Source organism: Liolophura sinensis, chromosome 6 (assembly GCF_032854445.1).
Source record: "Liolophura sinensis isolate JHLJ2023 chromosome 6, CUHK_Ljap_v2, whole genome shotgun sequence".
Classification (NCBI taxonomy): Eukaryota; Metazoa; Mollusca; class Polyplacophora; order Chitonida; family Chitonidae; genus Liolophura; species Liolophura sinensis.
In genome coordinates, this window is record NC_088300.1 from 53,816,713 (window position 1) to 53,835,115 (window position 18,403).

General features: G+C 40.3%; 2 protein-coding genes across 2 annotated transcripts in view; one reads left to right on the forward strand and one right to left on the reverse strand.

The window, feature by feature from the left end:
• Nucleotides 1-4,816, forward strand: part of LOC135467350 (probable G-protein coupled receptor CG31760) — a 34,609-nt gene extending 29,793 nt beyond the window's left edge. Inside the window, exons 7-12 of the mRNA XM_064745121.1 lie at nucleotides 504-613; nucleotides 1,625-1,839; nucleotides 2,182-2,320; nucleotides 3,298-3,403; nucleotides 4,049-4,222; nucleotides 4,682-4,816. Coding sequence (XP_064601191.1) covers nucleotides 504-613; nucleotides 1,625-1,839; nucleotides 2,182-2,320; nucleotides 3,298-3,403; nucleotides 4,049-4,222; nucleotides 4,682-4,816 — 879 coding nt within the window. The remainder of the gene's footprint in view (nucleotides 1-503; nucleotides 614-1,624; nucleotides 1,840-2,181; nucleotides 2,321-3,297; nucleotides 3,404-4,048; nucleotides 4,223-4,681) is intronic.
• Nucleotides 4,817-11,304: 6,488 nt separating this feature from the next.
• LOC135467351 (mitochondrial amidoxime-reducing component 1-like) lies at nucleotides 11,305-18,403 on the reverse strand. Its single transcript, XM_064745122.1, is given in 9 exon segments — nucleotides 11,305-12,218; nucleotides 12,671-12,745; nucleotides 13,469-13,533; nucleotides 14,066-14,206; nucleotides 15,283-15,457; nucleotides 16,182-16,358; nucleotides 18,108-18,130; nucleotides 18,132-18,268; nucleotides 18,271-18,403. Coding segments are annotated over 9 exon segments (1,053 nt in total). The 3' UTR covers nucleotides 11,305-12,091.

The following is an 18,403-nucleotide window of genomic DNA, read 5'->3' on the forward strand; positions in this document are numbered from 1 at the left end:
CTTAGGTGTAAATGATAACTTGTTTAGTATTGTAGCCCATATCCCTTGTTTGACGCGCGTGGCCCGTCTGCATCAGCAAACGAGACGGTAATGAGCACAGATTTAGTGCACACCCGAGAATTGTCATTATACCTGACTTGCCAAGGTGCAAATAATTAAATGCTGTTTCACACAGCTGAATTATTTTGTCTTATTGGAACCTTGATTGGCCGTACCATAGATATAAATGGACGATTACATACCTGGTATCTTAGCCGGTTAAATTACTCTGCCACCTTTCAGCGGTTCTAATGAGCCCAGCGTACAGATATCACTTTGATCATATAGTGTCAAGACGCTTGATTGCTTTTGATACCCACTCTGCCCTTTCAACCTCTCTGATTTAAATCAGTGTACAGAAGTAATTCAAAGCCAAAATTAGGAACATATTCACTCTAAACGTAGGCTTCTGTGGATGAACTATTTTCCGCTAGATTCTTGAAATAGTGGCTTTGCGCTTTCAGATGTTCCTTATCTTCGGTGAGCCTAATGACGTCATCTGTATGATCATTCCTTGGTTTGCTTACATCGGCTTCGCCTTGGCATATGGAGCCCTACTGTTGAAAACATGGCGGTATGTAAGAATGCATGCCCTCCTCAAGGGGTACCTTCGGGATAAATTAAGATTATTTGACTGTTTAGAGTTTGATCTCAAAGAAGTCTTTCAGTATTGCTCTATATGAAGTCACTCATGGAAACCCACTGACATTGTCCGATGGCTTGATTTCATTATTTGATTGTTGGTGAATGCCATAAGAATTGTTTTAGTTATATTTGTTGGATTTATGTTTTACGCCGCACTGAAGAATATTTCTCTTAATCGACGACGGTCAGAATTATGGTGAGCATAAAATCGGATAGAACGTGGTGAAAACTCACGACCATTCGCAGATTGCTGCAAGACTTTCAGACGTATACGACCGGAGAGAAAGCCACTATGAACTGGACTTGAACACATACACAGCCTCCGCATTGAGAGGGCCCCGAATCATTGCGCTGTGATTTCATGTTACTAAATTTTTCTTTAAAGACTCTTTTGATCCGTCAAGAATTGTTTGGGTGTCGTCAGCATATTGACTTCACTGTCACTGTTAAGTTATGAAGAGATGTTGACATTTCGAAGAATGCCCATGGATATGTTATTTTAAAACAAATGGATTCATTTTATTGTATCTTATCATATGTTCCGTTAAAACATTCATTATCTTTAAGATTAAGACCTTTTCGATACATTTCTAAGAAACAGACTCAAGGTCAGTTGGCTGGGATTAACCTCGGAATACCTTTCGATTCAAACATAATATCATAAAACATTTTCTGATCAACCAGATGTAAAACTCTCGTAATCTTCTTACATTAACAAGTCGAAAACTTTTTAGCCGGTGTGTTATACAGGCAATCATTAAATTATAACTGACTTTTAACAAAGTAATAAGTTTTCAATACTTAAGGCTATCCCAGGGTTAGTGAGGTTATGGGAAACATGTTGTTAAGCTTTGTTTTGTATCACTGATATATCAATTTTACAATAAGCTTGATACATTTTGTGCTGAAAGAATAAATCTGAATGTTTTTCTGTTGTCAGAATATCAACAATTTTTCGCTTTGGTACAACGAAAAGGGTCCATTTACCGGACAAAGTTTTGCTACAGTGGATGATACCGGTAGTTGCAGTAACAGTAATGTTTCTTATAGCCTGGACAACCGTCAGTCCGTCTGTTTCTGAGATCCTAGTTACGGAGAGCAAACTGAAATATGTCTATTGTAAAAATGACTGGTGGTTATCAGCGGCGAAAGCAGGTAAGTGCGGAAGCGTTACCCGGAACACCCTCACGCAATAGTCGATGCCAAGGCCTCTAGTATACGTGCCTGTGTAAAGCTGGAGCCAGTAGGCTACGCACGGAAATCAAATTCTTGTGTTGACAATTGTTCATTGTATTTTTAAATTTGGTGAAACGGACAAATTATAGCTACCAGTACGTTGTTATTCACACAGCCTTTTGAAAAGTTATATCAAGTTACGCAGATGCAGATTCAACAATTAAGCCTTTTGTGGCTACATTCTAATTTCTGAATGCTTCCTGAAAATGTCAAAAAAAATGAAATTTCAGCTGTAAGTAATATTTTGAATATTCTTTTTAGGTGAAGTCATCTTCTTGCTTTGGGGAGTTTATCTGAGTTTTACCGTTAGAAAGGCCCCGTCACAGTTTAACGAGAGCAAATATATCTCCTGGACGATCTATAACGCTGTATTACTAGGGACCTTCATGGTTGTCATCATGTAAGTACCATATGAATTTCTTGGTTGAGTAGAGATTACAGTATGTACGCTGTTTTGGCTATCATACGGGTTCAGATTTGAACTTCTAGCTTTTTCGCCTGGAATAGGCACCGATAAAAAGGATAAATCATGGACTGATCTTACTTGTGTCCAATAGAAGCGGTACCGATGGAAAATCTGCTGAACAATTATGTAGTCAGCGATATAAAAGCATATGAGAAATGTTCGCTTGAATAGGCTGCAACCTTATAGGAAGAGGTTGCTCAGGCCCAAATAAACTGGACCGCATTATAAACCGGACCGCCTTATATGTAACTGAAATATTATCAAATATAAAATAAGTATGGAAGCCGATAGAGGACATCTCGCTACCTCAACCTTTCTAATACAAGGCGGGCACAGAATTAACGAGGTAGCGAAGCGACCTAACGAGGTAACGAAGTAACAAGGTAGCGAGGGCTCGCTGCCTCGCATCGCTATAGGTCTCTACTTTGTTAACTCGTTACCTGGTTACCACCCTTCGCTACCACCCGTCACGTTACCTCGATGCCTCGCCCTGTATTAGACAGGTGGAGGTAGCTATCTCGACCTTTGAAAAGTCCAGGTAGCGAGGCAGCGAGGTAGCCAGACAAGGAGGTGGGGAACAGCCACTAATGACTTTAGCGTTATGGAGGCGCTGGGACAGGATTTATGTTGGAGTATATATGTCGACCCCTATTAATCTTGACTACGCCATATTTCAGCACTGGTTGGTGGTAGAAGTTTGAAATTTGATTTAATCTCTATTTAAATAAATTTATTTATTTATTTATTTACTCAATTGTTGCCTTACGCCCTACTGAAAAAAATACGACGGTAGCCAGCATTATGGTGGAAGGAAACCAGACAGATCTCGTGGAAAACCTAAAACCACCCACAGGCAAATACAGAAATACCCAAAATATTATTACAGTATGTGTGACTTTTTGTCATTACAGACAGTTCATCGCTATACCACAGGGACCAGACATCGTCTACGCCATGACATTCCTCTACATCCAGATACGCATCACTTTAACACTCGTTCTGTTCTTTGCACCAAAGGTAAGGTAGCAGAAGTTTTCATGTAGGTGAATACTGACCAGAAAGTCAATTATCACGGTATAAAGCTTGATTGTCATGGATTATCATTGTCATCGTTCCCAGTCATCACGTTTCACAGTGTAGCACAGGCCCAGACAGGTTCTAGCAGCATAGTTTTATAAGTTCTCTTACAATGGGAGAGCTAGGAACACAGGAACTGCTGACGTGTAGTCCTAATTTTTCATGAGTATGCAGTGTAAAACACCAGTCACGTGAAGAAATGAACATAATGTTAGTGAGGGATGCAGAAGTTTTCAGGGCAGTTTTGCAGTTAGTGTAGGGCTTAACATCAAACGAGGCACGAAATAAGGTCTATGTTCTTTGAACCGTCAAGACTGGAGACCAATTCTGCTGCATCTTACAAAGGCATCCGTTCTAGGAGATCGGTAATGTTTTTCAGGAGCAAACCAGTTTGGTCTGCTATGCACACTCAAGGTATCAATAGGATTTGGCTTAAATAAGGAATTCTGTTCAACGCAATACAGTGATTTGTGCAGTTTGAATTGTCTGAAAGTTATTTCGTATTGAGCAAATTTATATTCACACCATTTCCACTCAGATGCTGAATTATTTCTCACAACGTATATATCTGTTGTTGATCCTTAGTTCTATTCCTTGTACAAACTGGCCAAGCATCCTGAGCTGGCAGAGAGTGAAGAGACCAATGCGCGGACTTTATACAGAACAACCATAGCAACTGTTTCCAGTCCTTCCAAATACAGACAACATGTCCAACTGCAGACCACGCTCAGCTGGGTCAAGTCGCAAAAACCAGTCCAGGTAAGTCTTTTGGGGGGAAAGGAAAACAAATAATGTTATTTTATTTATTTTTTTTATTTGATTGGTGTTTTACGCCGTATTCAAGAATATTTCACTGGGAGAAAACGGGCTAGAGCCCGGGGAAACCCACAACCATGCGCAGGTTGCTAACAGACCTCCATACGCTCAATGCTATTTTAAAACTAGTATATACATGTGCAGTTCGCTGAGATAAGTAAGCTGGTGCTTTACTATCTCACCGTGTGTTACCTTGACTACCTTGACTTTGACGTTGACATCCCAAATCTGTTAGTTATTTCCTATAATTGTGTTAGTTTTTTGTTGGCATTCACATGTAACAATGGGCTTTCACTAGCTGTGTTCAGTTTTTCTTCATACTCATGATTCTCATTCAAATACATGAATAAATTAAATATTGAAGTCCATCAATCCAGTATAACCAGGTGTTCTATCTTTCAGCTGTCTAAGTCTGACATTTCTGAGGTAGAATCACAAAGTGGCTCAAAAGACTACTTATCCGTGAGAAAGATGTCAGAACTGAAACATAATCAGGTGGCTCCAAGTCAGATGGGTCCGGCGATAAACGGCTGGTGACGAAGGCTCTATATCTTGTCCCATTTGTATGAATGTGGCTTATCCGGGACCTTGTAGAGGAGATCACTTTTTGAGAGGCAGAAATGATGGAGCTGATGATGGTGACCTTATCGACAAGCCAGAGAAGAAATGTGATCAAGATTACCTCAGACCACAGAAGGCTGATGAAAATCAGGTGTTAATATCACTTTGTCCTCAGAAAAGGTGAGACGTACAAATTGTGGGATTACTTTATCCCCTAAGCCTACTGGCAACCAGATGGAGATCACTTTGCATCAAGACAAGGTGGGACGCACAGACTGTGGGAGCACTTCATCCCCAGTGCAAACTGGATGAAAAGATGATGGAGATCACTTTGTTCCTAGACAAGGTTCGATGTACAGATTGTGGGATCACTTTATCCCAGGATGGGCAGGAGACAGACATCTATTAATCCATAGGTGGGGTGTGATGGGCAAAGGATGGAGATCACTTAATCCCAAGGTCAGGTGGGATAGTCAGACGATGGAGATCACTTAATTCCCAAACGATGCAAGATGGACATTGTCGTTTTCCTCAGACCAGGTGGCATCAATTTATCCTCATTTCAGATTCAATGGACAGATTTTGTGGATCACAATCCCCAGATCAGGTGGGATGGACATATGATGGAGCTGGTTTTATCTCCAGACAAGGCGGGTTGTACGGATTGTGGAATCTTTTTCTCTTCAGATCGGATGGAGTGGACAGATGGTGGGGATCACTTTATTTCCGGACCAGGTGGGATGAACAGATGACGGGGATCACTTTATGCCCAGACTAGGTTGGATGGACAGATGATGGGATCACTTTATTCTCAAACCTGGTGGGATGGACAGATGACGGGGATCACTTTATTCCCAAACCTGGTGGGATTGACACATTTAGGAGATCACTGTATCGCTAGACAATGCATGATTGGCAAAATTTTGAGGATCACTTAATCCCCAGACCAGGTGGAATGTACAGGTGATCGAGATCACCTCACTTCTAGACTAGGTGTGATGTGCAGATGGTGAGGATCAACTTATCCCTAGACAAGGTGCGATGAACAAATGGTGGAGATCAGCGTCTTCCCAAAGGTGTACAACGGTGACAGAAACTTGGTATCCGGACAAAGTTATAATATGCTTACGATGGAGGCCAGGGGTAGGACAGATTATGGCAACGCTTTGCGATTTAAAGTAATCAATGTTGGCTACATTACATGATGGAAAGATCGAAAGGTGTCGGATATGCCATGGCGTCTTGAAACTAAAAAGCAAGATGTCATAGAGATTACATGTAGTGTATCCAAAGATAGTGGCGTATTGAAAAGGGCATTGATAGAGACGGTAAGAAAGGTAATGAAGCCAAGGTATTGACAGCACTGTTTCGACAAAAGGTTGCAAAGTGAGAGTAATGAGTCGTCTAGCTAAATATATCATGCGGTGCTGATGGGATTTTTGGTGAAGTTAGAAAATTGTATCATGTGGGTTAGATCGTATTGCGCTAGTTAAGATTTTACGGAAGAGGACCATGTTCCACAAAATAGTTCTAAGGTGATTGTAACTAACATGGCAATCTGCGTCTTCAGTCTCGGCCATTTATATCTTTATAAGAGAATAGATGGTTGAAGAGTTGTGAATGATTTATTATTTGACGCGCTGTACGTTCCTTCGCTCACAGATGATGACCCATGATCATTAATTCATGCTTCTTTTACCGCCATACTGCGGGCAAAACAACATACTGAAATCATCGAATCGCACCAATGCCTATATATATTGCACAATGAAGCCTCGAAACAGTTCCGCAATAACCCGCTTGTGGTTTTACACGACAACAGAAACACCAATGCGCAAACACAGGCGCCGTGCTTCGCAGAAATGTATAGTATTATGCATTGTATATGGAATTACAACGTTCACAGTGCCATTACTTCAGCGGAAACGTGAAACACCATGCCTAGTGATATTATTATATTTATAGGGAAACAAAATAAACATAAGTCTTACTCAGTGTTATATTTGGCCGATGGCAACTGTAGGTGTTTTTTTTTTTTTTGGTGAGTACATGCTTTGTGGTTAGTTCAAGCACGAATGTATATATGTAGAAATGATACGTCCGAGAAAATTAAAGTATATTTTTGTGTAAGTATAGGAGTTTCACTATTGCATCATTTCTATATCAAGGCATACAATGAAATCTGCAATTATAGCTGATGTATAAAACGGGTTTAACGATGAAAATGTACAAACAAGTTTAAGGCAATAAAATCTGATGACAGTACAGCCGACGTGGTAATTTGTTATTTCGTTAGAGGGGAAACCGAACTAAACTCTGACAAAATTACGCACCATATATATTTAGATACGTTTGCGGCCTTTTCAGAGCTATTTTGCCAGTCTGTATACTAGCATGTAGGTAACTAAATCTGAAGAAACAGTTGGGAGTGAAATAGTATGGAAGCCGGATGCGGCCATGCTCTCGCCTACACGTTTTCTCCAAAACAGAAACAGCGATAATTGCACCACAGTGCGAGATTTAGTCAAGATCGGGACGCCAGCGCGACATTCTCACAAGATTCCAAAGAGACGCCTGCGATATTCAGTCGAAAATCTGAAAATAATTGATCTGATTCTCCAAACTTAACTTGCAACTCAATTAATTTGGTCAGAGCGATATTCGGGCGACAAGGCGAGATTAGGAAAATAGGATGATAGTCTGACGAGGTTAGCACGTCATTTAATCAAAAATGAGAGATTTAGAGGAATGGCGCGTTGTGATCGAAGTGTCGACTGAATCTCGACTAAATCTCGAGTTGTACAATAAATCACCACCGATTCTCGCGCTGTGAGTCAGAATGCCGCTTTTTATAAGATTGAAAGGAAAGTTCAGTAAAGTGTTGAGTAAAGAATTGAGTAAAGAGATTAAAGAAATCTGAGGAGACTCGCACGACAGCAACAGATTCGATGGAGATTTACTGTAACTCGAGATTCAGTCAATACATGATCCACACGCGCAAATTCTTCCAAATCTCTCATAGTCAACGAAATAACGCACCAATCTCGTTAGAATGTCGTCCTGTCTTCCTGATCTCGGCGTTGTCGCCCGAATGTCGTTCTACCAAAGTTAACTGCGTTGCAAGTAAAGACGAAATTCGATAGAGATATGTGCACAGCGACACTGAGTCGAGAACCAATACACTACGTGAAATTTGTTCGAGATTCAGGCGAGATCTGGTCGAGAAATGAAGAAGCAGACGAGATTCGAGCGAGGACCAGATTTACATGTGATTCAGACGCATGAGCGAGATTTAAATGACTGAATGTCGTGAAGTCTCGTTGCAGTCTTGTTGGAATATCGTCATCTTGTCAACCTAATCTTGACTAAATCTCGCAGTGCGGTTTGAATATCTTTGTTACAGGCTAAGTGTATGTAAGAGAGCATGGTCACATCCGGCTTCCATATTACCCAGCCATCGGTTGAATTCTTATTTCCGTACCTTTGGAAATGATTCAAGCTATATATCACCCGATTTATGTATTGACACGAAAAGGTTTGACTTCTCTAATGTTGGAGGGTTAATAGCCTATAAGTCGATATTTGGAGAGACTATATACTAGACAAAAACTTCTGAGAGTGGGCTACTTCATTTGTGACGCACAAAGATGGCCTTATGCAGCACGTTTGAACCACTTAGCCAGCAACGACCAGTGTGATAAAGTAACAAGATATTGAGTGTAGTGTAGACAGGTCTGCATTTAAACAAGATTCATGTTCGCGAATACCACCGCTTTTTATTTTTATTTTCCACGTCATGTGATATATGCCTTATAGTTCACATATCACAAATGTATGTGGATCCCAACTTCATGGCACTGACATGTATAAATATATCAATGTATATAATTAAAAGAGCACAGAACACCTGAGGCCAAAAAGAATAATGAAATATTTAATATCATCACATTTAATCAGATAATACTAGATGTTTTAGCTGTATATCGAAAAAGGGCATCAAGTCTCGCCGAGAAATCTCTTTCAAATGGATTATGCTTGAGCTTGTCCACATATTCTGTGTACAGCATGTCCATCGTATAGTTGAAGTCAAATAGGTAAAATGAGGTTTGGTGTACCGATGTGCATATTTATGGAAGCTCTTTAACGTATACACTTTTGGTGAAAGATTCAGCTTTCTACAGCATTGACAGTTTTCAAGTCGGAGTGCAAACCCACATGAATGTTAATTATAGTCTGCCAGATTTTGACTAAGGGCAGGTAATTAGCCACTCTCAAAACCTGGCAGATTATAATTAAAGCACTTCTACGAGAAAAATTAGCGAGAAAGCTTTAGTATTGTGCATGAATTGTTCATCTATATAGCGAAATAATATAAAACGATGTTTTATTTGGAGACGCACAAAATAGTTACAAGATTTACTATTTTACACGAGAATTCAATGGTATATAGGTGTGTTTTGGGACATCCAAAGCCTTGGCGACAATGGAATCTTGCTGAAATCAGAACAATTTCAGCCACTCTGCTTCCTAACTTGTAGCTAATTAGATCATAAAACAACTACAACCAGCCAGTCTGCTGAATCTTTACATCCATAACTCGGCAAGTGAATTCGACTCTACATCACTCCGATATGTGTACCGGTAGTTAAACGACGATGTTTGACTTTTGTTTATTTTATTTATTTATTTGATTGGTGTTTTACGCCGTACTCAAGAATATTTCACTTATACGACGGCGGCCAGCATTATGGTGGGTGGAAACCGGGCAGAGCCAGCACAGAGGAAGCCAGCATGAGCTGGACTTGAACTCACAGCGACCGCACTGGTGAGAGACTCCTGGGTCATCACGCTGCGCTAGCGCGCTAACCAACTGAGCCACGGAGGCCCCTTGACTTTTGTAAAGTTTAAGGGTTTATCGGACTTACTTGGGGCTGGTTTTACTTCAGATCTATTTAGCCCAGTCGGACAAGGCTCAACTTGGTAGGTAAAGCCATGGCAGCAGCTTATCTAGCCCAGCAGAAACATCACACTTACCTGTACAACTCGAACCCTTCTTAATGTTTGATTGGGGTCCTCCGTGAATCAAGGCGGGTTCGAGTTGTAAAGGTAAGTTGTCTCCTCGTTGAGTTAAATATGACTGTTTAGGTATGCTGGAGGTCGGCTAGCTTGAGCTAGATCTGGTACTACCAGAGTGAGGCTATACAGTATTTGACTAGTCAGAATGGTCGCTTTCATTTGTGATATACGAAGATGGTCTTGTGTAGCACGTTCATCCACTGCATGGGGCCAGCAATAGCCTCTGCCTTTATGCCACTGACATGTATAAATATTTAAATACATAATTAAAATATCAAAGAAGTGCATATATATGCTTTGTAAAGAAAACAATTTGTTAAATCGACCTGTAACGTTCCTTACAGCTATACCTGGGGCCTGCCTATTTACATTCCTTAATATTGTCTACGATGCCTTTGTATCTGATCCCCCCCCCCCTTCACCTGCCGCTTGACCTATTGTAGTTCAGACCATGCAACCTGTTATACATCACGTATGTATCCGTCTAATGCACTCCCTTTGTGGCTCAGTTTTCGAGGATGATGAAGCAAGTCTTGGTTGATGAAGCAAGCCTCGCGTGGAGTGATACAATCCGACTGGATGTCAGTAATCCCAGTCACAGTTGATGGGAAATCCTCCGTAATCCCCAGGATTACTCCATGAAACTTTGAATTTGTTTTATGAAGAGGCAAAAAGTGCTGCGTTGCCCATTACTGTGGTGAACATACAATTAAATCTTGATTGACAACTCTGAAGTACTTCTCTTTGGTTCAGTAGCCATGCATTTCGCACAGATCGTGTGTTTGGGAACCAGGACATTCCATCCCAGGGATATTTGCGCTATAGTACATTTCTTCGTGAGAAATTTCGTCGTGAGGCATGTCCCCATGAAATATTTCTCCCTATAGATAATTTTCCATGTGAACATTACCCCCTAATACATATGCAACGAAGTTATTTGATAAAATATAGAGAGTGGTATGTATGTCTATTTATTGCTGTTATACCCCATGTTGATTTAAGTGTATCTTTACCACGTCATTGGGTTTTGCATACTTATTATGATATTTACATAGTTTATTTATTTATATGATTGGTGTTTACACCGTACTCAAGAATATTTCACTTATACCACCACGGCCAGCATTATGGTGAGAGGAAACCAGGCAGAGCCTGCGGGAAACTGGGCAGAGTCCGGAGAAAAGATATGTACACAACATATATCATAAGCCATTTTCCAAAACTGGAGTGATTTTTAAGTTGTGCAAAACTGTGCACCTTGTCATTCATTTCAGCGAGTATACTTATTGTAAATTTGTAGTGAAATAAATGTGAACAGACACATCACAAATCAATAAAAAACACTTGTTAATGTCTAAGATCCAACCTACATGTAGAGGTACCTGAAAATGATTTGTTTTAGCATAGCATCAAACTTTTACTGTGGCATATTCACACTGGGGCATCATCGTGACGTTCCACTCGACAGCAAATTATATAGTAGAGTGCCAAGCAGTCGATAGGCGGTTATCATCTGCTTTACTCAATGGCTTTATTGATTACCAAATGGATATATCAACTGCTCAAGTATTAACATTTGTGGAGGAAAAATGCTGATAAGTGAAAAAAAATCTTAGCATTTAGATGATGTTTGTTAAGTCATGAGCGGTGTATGGCAAAGAAGAACATCCCGCGTTCTTTGCTTTCTTTTTAGCTCTTTGTTTTCTTAAATACATCACGTATGAAACGGATGTTAGGCGTATGGTTGGCGCAAAAAGCCCAGAGAAAACCAGCGTTGAGTCGCTGCGGGGCCTGGAACACAAGACTTAATGCAATGACTGTGACACCACTCCTCTTAAGTAACTGACTGTTGTAGCTAATTGACAACAGCCTCTTGCATGAAATCTTCCAGTAAAACCATGAAAGACACGATAACCTCTTTACACTACAATACCTCTTAAAATAAAAGTTCATAGAAGAGACATTTTTTATATTCAATATACCCATATCTTATTGCTGTGTTAAAAGACGAAATTCTCTCGTTGCCATTACACAGTAATGTCATGTGTAAAGTTGTCTGATGAGTCTCTGTCAACTTGCAATAACACTCCTGTGTTATCATTGGCATCAATCAATACGCTGTTGCGCCAATTGTCTTCCAAAAAGATGAATTAGGTCATTAAAACGTCTCCAAAGTCAAGGTGTTTTCGGCCAGGGTAAGGCATACACTGGATCCCCAACCTTCACAGTACCTCCATGTTCTAGTCCAAGATAAGTTCCGAATAAGGGAGAATTTCCATATTTTTCAGGTTGAAGACGGAAGCTGTTTTGAAGCAATATAAAATAGAGTACGGTTTAGCACTGCAGCTTAAACACCATGAACAGAGACTTTCAGAGATATAGTGGAGTGACTTCTGGCCAGATAGCTCACCTCTGTTTACAAATGTTGCTGACAATTACCATATAATTCTGTCCTAAAAGATTTTTCCCTTTGGATTTCATTTAGCGTTGCATTACAACAAGGATAAAAGAGAAGCGAACGTAATCCTGTTTCAGCGATTTTTCTGTCACGACTGAAAAGGTATAGGAAAAGGCACAGGAAAAGACATAGGAAAAGGCAACAAGCAAACTACCCGACTCAATATTTACGTTGAAGCTTGTTTACAGAGTCGGCCCAAGAAAATTATACCTGCAAAATTTTACTGTAAGTATGATTGCTACAAAACTTTCTTTCAAGAACTGTTCACATTCAGAGCGATGTTCACCCCAAATTACCTGCGGAGTGTCTTCAACGGCTCCTGGTCAGGGTTCTTCACACCGCGGTATGGATCCACTGTGGTCAGGGTACACCTATGGAGAGTCATATAATACATGTGGTTAAGCATGAGGAAAGAACCAGTAGCTCAGCTCAGCGAAGAGACAGAGTCACATTGCTGGTCAGGATTCTTCACACAGTGGTACGGATTCGCTGTGGTCAGGGTACGAGAGAATCATATAATACATGTGGTTAAGCATGAGGAAAGAACCAGGAGCTCAGCTCAGCGAAGAGACAGAGTCACACTGCCGGTCAGGATTCTTCACACAGTGGTACGGATCCACTGTGGTCAGGGTACGAGAGAGTCATATAATACATGTGGTTAAGCATGAGGAAAGAACCAGTAGCTCAGCTCAGCGAGGAGACAGAGTCACATTGCCGATCACGATTCTTCACACCGCGGTACGGATCCTCTGTGGTCAGGGTACGAGAGAGTGATATAATACATCTAGTTAAGCATAAGGAAACAATCAATGACTCACTGAGGATGGACGTCTCATACACTTTCAAGTCAGGACAAGTGCATACCACCGCACTATCTGTAGGTCACATTTGTTCAGTGATATCCATGTGAAACTCTAAGTACTATGTAGGTTGTTACCTTATTCTTGACTCCAACATCAGCTAAAGTCATTATGGTAACAATACATTTGATTACTGCTAGTGTTCCTCGTCCTTAGCTGAGAAAGAATATCAAAAGACAAACGTTTTAGACTAAAACTTTCCTGCCAAGAGCCTGGCTGTACTGAATAACTTACCTAGGGCAGGCGTCCAGGTATCGGAGAACCACGTCATCTCCAATCTTCACCTCCATCCAGTCATCCTAAAAAAATGCAAACTAATCCAAACTTGTGAATATATTTTGTGGTTGACTACATGTTATTGTAGTCATTTCCATATGACTGTAAAAAGAGTACATCATGTACTCGAAAGATGATTTCTTCTCACAACATCCTTAATTGACTGTAAGTTAGGTGTTTAAAGTCGCTTTTGGCATTGCTTCAGTCATATCAGGAAGGTTTACTGCGCTGCCCTCAACAGAAGGCATTAGCATTATCCAGTGAACATTTCTTAACACGTTCCCGTCATTGTATACATAACCCTAAACTTTTATCATAAATACTTGTAGTAGGGTAAAACATCACTTCTATGAATTTACGGAATTAAAAGCAGTTAAACATCTATACTGAATTTGTTAATTTTTTATTGTCTTTACAATTAATTTCAAGTTTTCTCGTCCGCGACCCCCGAGAGGATTCTCTTCTTTTACATTACAATATGTCCATTCTTTATACACAAGTAAAACTATAACGGACTCTGACAAGTTGAAAAGAACTTCACATATGCAGATTTACCTCGGCGTAAGCTGAGCAACCCTTGACAACAATGTTAGGACGGAATGTCATCATGGTCACGTGTGTATCCAGCCGGGTGTTAAGGTCAGCCAATGATTCTTCAGAACACAGGAAGTAGGAACAGTAATCACCGAAGCTTGCCTACAGGTATAAGTCAGTCTAAGCTAGAAATGACATCAAAACTTTGCCAAAGTGTAAGCAGCACTTTATAACACACCTGCATAACGCCCTACCTCACATAGCAAGCGAGAATTACACGTTAAAAGACGTCTTAACATAAGATGAAGCAAACTGTAACACTTAGACTGTAGGCCTATTGTATTTATATTGGTCACCTTAGACTGATTATGTTGGCCACCTCATACTGGTTATGTTGGTCACATTACATTGGTCATCTTTGTCACATTGCTTGTTGCAAAAATTATCACCAAAAGACTCTCATTCAGTGTTGGAGTATACAGAACTTCGATTCACCTATATATTGTTAAAACATATACCAGCGGTAATGCTGACCAGAGGTTCGTCACAGAGTTTAGCCAACTTTGAACTGCATAATATACGCAACAAAAAGTGTAGTTTCTTACACCAGATGATATTTTTGCCTGTCCAGACCCTGCAGGCATATCTAACCTCATGTATCCTAACAAAAAGCACACCAACTAAAAAGTTTATTTTTACTAAATGTTATTTTAGCCGTAGAACATTACAAGCACTGAAGGCAATCATGTATATAGAGGATCTTGCACGGTGAAGGTTGAATACCATAAACATTGTTCGAGTGAGAGGTGGAAATGATAACCCACGAGACGCATCCGTGAAAAAAATAAGCAATGTGCCATCTTCGTCGTATTTCTGATTCTATTCATAAGCCCTGCAATTTCGTTCACGTCCGCGCTCACAAAACCTTTTTACAGTTTTAAGCGCTGTCTGTAAGCAATTATACATTCTACAAAGGTGCTTAATGCTAATGCAATACAAGTATTTACGTCAATTAAGCACATGAAAAATTACCACCTCTTCTTTTGGCGAACTATATACTGCGCGGAAGTGCACGATCCTGTGACATGGGTCAAGGTCTCTAGGAGTGTAATAGCAACATGTAATAACAAAAGTGATATCTAAATAGTGAAGATATTATTTTTATCATTGAAGGAAATACTGGGTTTCACTGATGTATAAATAATAAAATGCTTTTCTTCACTAATCCTCTCTCTCACCTTATCGGTATCTCTAGCGTACGTCTTCCAAGCCCTAACCTTGTCGCTAACCTGCCTCTGGGTGATCTGTGGTATGTACATCATTAGACGACATCCCTCCATGCCAAGGTACCTGCTGACCCAGGCTCCAGCCTTGTCCCCACAATCCATGGCCGTCACATGATCGTCCCATACCCTGGGAGCGCCCAAAACATACGAATGGATCAGCAAAACATCCACAGTTTTTGACGACGATTGCAACAAATCAATTTACATGACATTTGAGAAATCAACACGTAAAGCTGTTGTAATATATAGTTCTTTGTTATATACATACTCCAAAGCATTTTCCGATCTGTCAAAAGTTTAAATCAAAACTAGGCGACATGAGCGTGGATGTTGTGGATATCGCAAAGGAATCTTAATCTCAGATTGTTGACTGAACTATCCATATCGCTTTACATATATCGCACGTTACACATGACAGTTACAACTATATCGTTTGGAGCAACTTTCTCCGCAAGATATGCAAACCATCTACCTACACATATTTCGTCCACAGGTGAAAAGAGAGTAGGTTTAAATCCGCTTGCTGTAATGCTCTGTAACTTTCTTTTTACTACAATGATTTGTTTCTGGATTTAGACCGTAGTTAAAGCCTCAAAGATACAATCTTGATGTAAAAAAAGTAATCAGTAATATGAGTAAATCGCTGGATTAGGCATACTAATTTACGTCAAATGCGTGAAGACGACATATTTTCAGTATAGGTAATAATGTATTTAGCCAAATACTTTACTGAGCAATAAAATAAACCTACATGTAAAACATCCCAAAATCATTTGCACAAATGTACTCATCTAACTTTCTCATCTAAATTAAACACCACACTCTATGTCTAACCAGGCGTTTGAAATTACCGGCATTTTGACATTTTCCCGGAAGCTTCAGGTTCATCTGCCCTCAATAGTAATGATGCCACACCAGGGGCAGACAACTCTATTTCCTTGTTCAGGATGCGCGTCTGGATGAGGGCCATTGTTGGCTCTTTCCGTTGACTGATAAAAGAACCATTGTTGTCAACAACGACCCAATGCCTGGATGAAAATAAATGATGAATAATTTCACTAAAACCTGAGTAACATTTCAGTGCAAATGTTTATAACAAAGAAACATTATTTGTGACTGGGAAGATGAAACGCTTGTGTATGAAAGACGGATGCGCCTAAGGTATTTTCTTTATACCAGAGACCATCCCTTTATGATCTGTGGAGAAATCATGGCGCTGAACATTCAAACACATGTGCACGAAATAGGCTAAAAGTGAAGACTTCTCGGAGACGCGTACCCGTGGAGGGGGTGTGTTATTACTAACTTCAGCTCAGTCGTTGTTAACACGCCATCCAACGATCAGACGAGCAGCGGTAAAATTTGAGCTCAGCATGGCTCCCGCTATAATCCACCTGATACCACAATTCAATTTATACCACTTACACGGAGTATGGGTACTATTCATATTTTCGAAAGGTCGGGTCGGGTGGGATGGTGGTTTGGAGTGTATGTAACAATAGCTTCATCCATGTTTCATTTGTTACATAGAATTTGACAAAAGCATTCAAAACTTTAGCTCTTTATTGGTCAAATATATAACGTCATCCAAAATTTACATTTTGATATAATTTTGATGCATATTCCGGTGTATTTCGGGTTTTTGGAGATATAGTAAAACAAAAAACAATTTAGGCTTATGGAGTTAATTTCACTTGCCTGCAAATCGAAAACTATGAGAGCTATACAAAAAATGTAGAGCACTGCTTTTAACAATATAGCATCTGAAAACAAAATTGGGTAACATGCGGTATTTACCTAAGGCCTGTGCGGCTTCCCCAACCCATAAAACTGACCTCCCCCCTCCACCCCGTAAGAAAACTATGTACGAGTGTAGGCTAAGCCGTAAAACAAGAACCATATAAATCACTTGCAAGGTCTATAGGGCCTAGTCATTGAAGGTAAATCATCGGCGATGTTTCATCGATTTGCTTGCGGTGATTCACATGTGTGCCAGAGGCTTGCAAGAGAGATTGCATAGCCCAGCCTCTTGGGTGATCATATTCGGGTGGGTGCTTTCTATAAATAGGCCATCATCTGACCTTGCAAGGATCTGTTCATTGTTAATCAATGCAATGTTTGAGTTCACGATGCATGGGGTTTAAAGTATGGGTTGCTGGACACACAGCTCCGTACAGACATTACTGATACATGCATGCTACGTTTCTATCCGCCCAAAGGATACCGTGACATCAAGGCAATCTCTAACTAGTCTATATAATAACTCTGATGTAGGCATATGTGTTATATCACCTCACAATCGCCTTCATCTCAAATATGATAAAATAGGCTGATTTCTGACCGAGTATCTATGCGGGCAGTGGTGTAGGGGATAAAGCCAGAATACGGTCACAATCTCGGCCTAGACGTGATCGAGTACATTCAAGGCAATGTATACTGAAATGTTCGAAAATTGTCAGTTTTTTTTTAGGAGTTTGTGTAAATTAAGGCCTTTCTGTTTACTGTGGTCATATGATGACTTTTCTACACGAGAGTCCGTACTCCCTACGTAATTAAGATCACATATGCCTACCTTATTGTGCAATATCTACGCCTATACACTGATACGGGTATATCTCAAAATTACGCGAACTCTATAAAGATAAGGAGAGCTCAGCTAGCTTGAGCTAATATAAACTATAGGCCTATGTATAGAGACAAGTTATCACCTACATCAACAACATAATGATTGGATACAAACATATGCCAGCATACTCGTTTTCGGCATCATTGTTTACCTGTCGGTCACTGCGTTTGTGGCGCAAACCAGTATCCGTACATTCGGCTCTGTCTATGGCTGTCGGTCTGCATGATTTCACTGGATACAACCAAAGTCCAGACACATCGCCGACATAAATGAACTTTTCTCGACGTCTCTTTCGTAACCACGACAAGGCTCAATTTTAAACACAGCCCCGGTGGCGAGGGCGCTCAGGACTACCGCCTTTTCCGACATCATACAGGCCTCCACGTTTTCACAGTGACCCAGATGGAAAATAAGCAGGTCACACGTCGCACTCCTCACGTTCTCCAT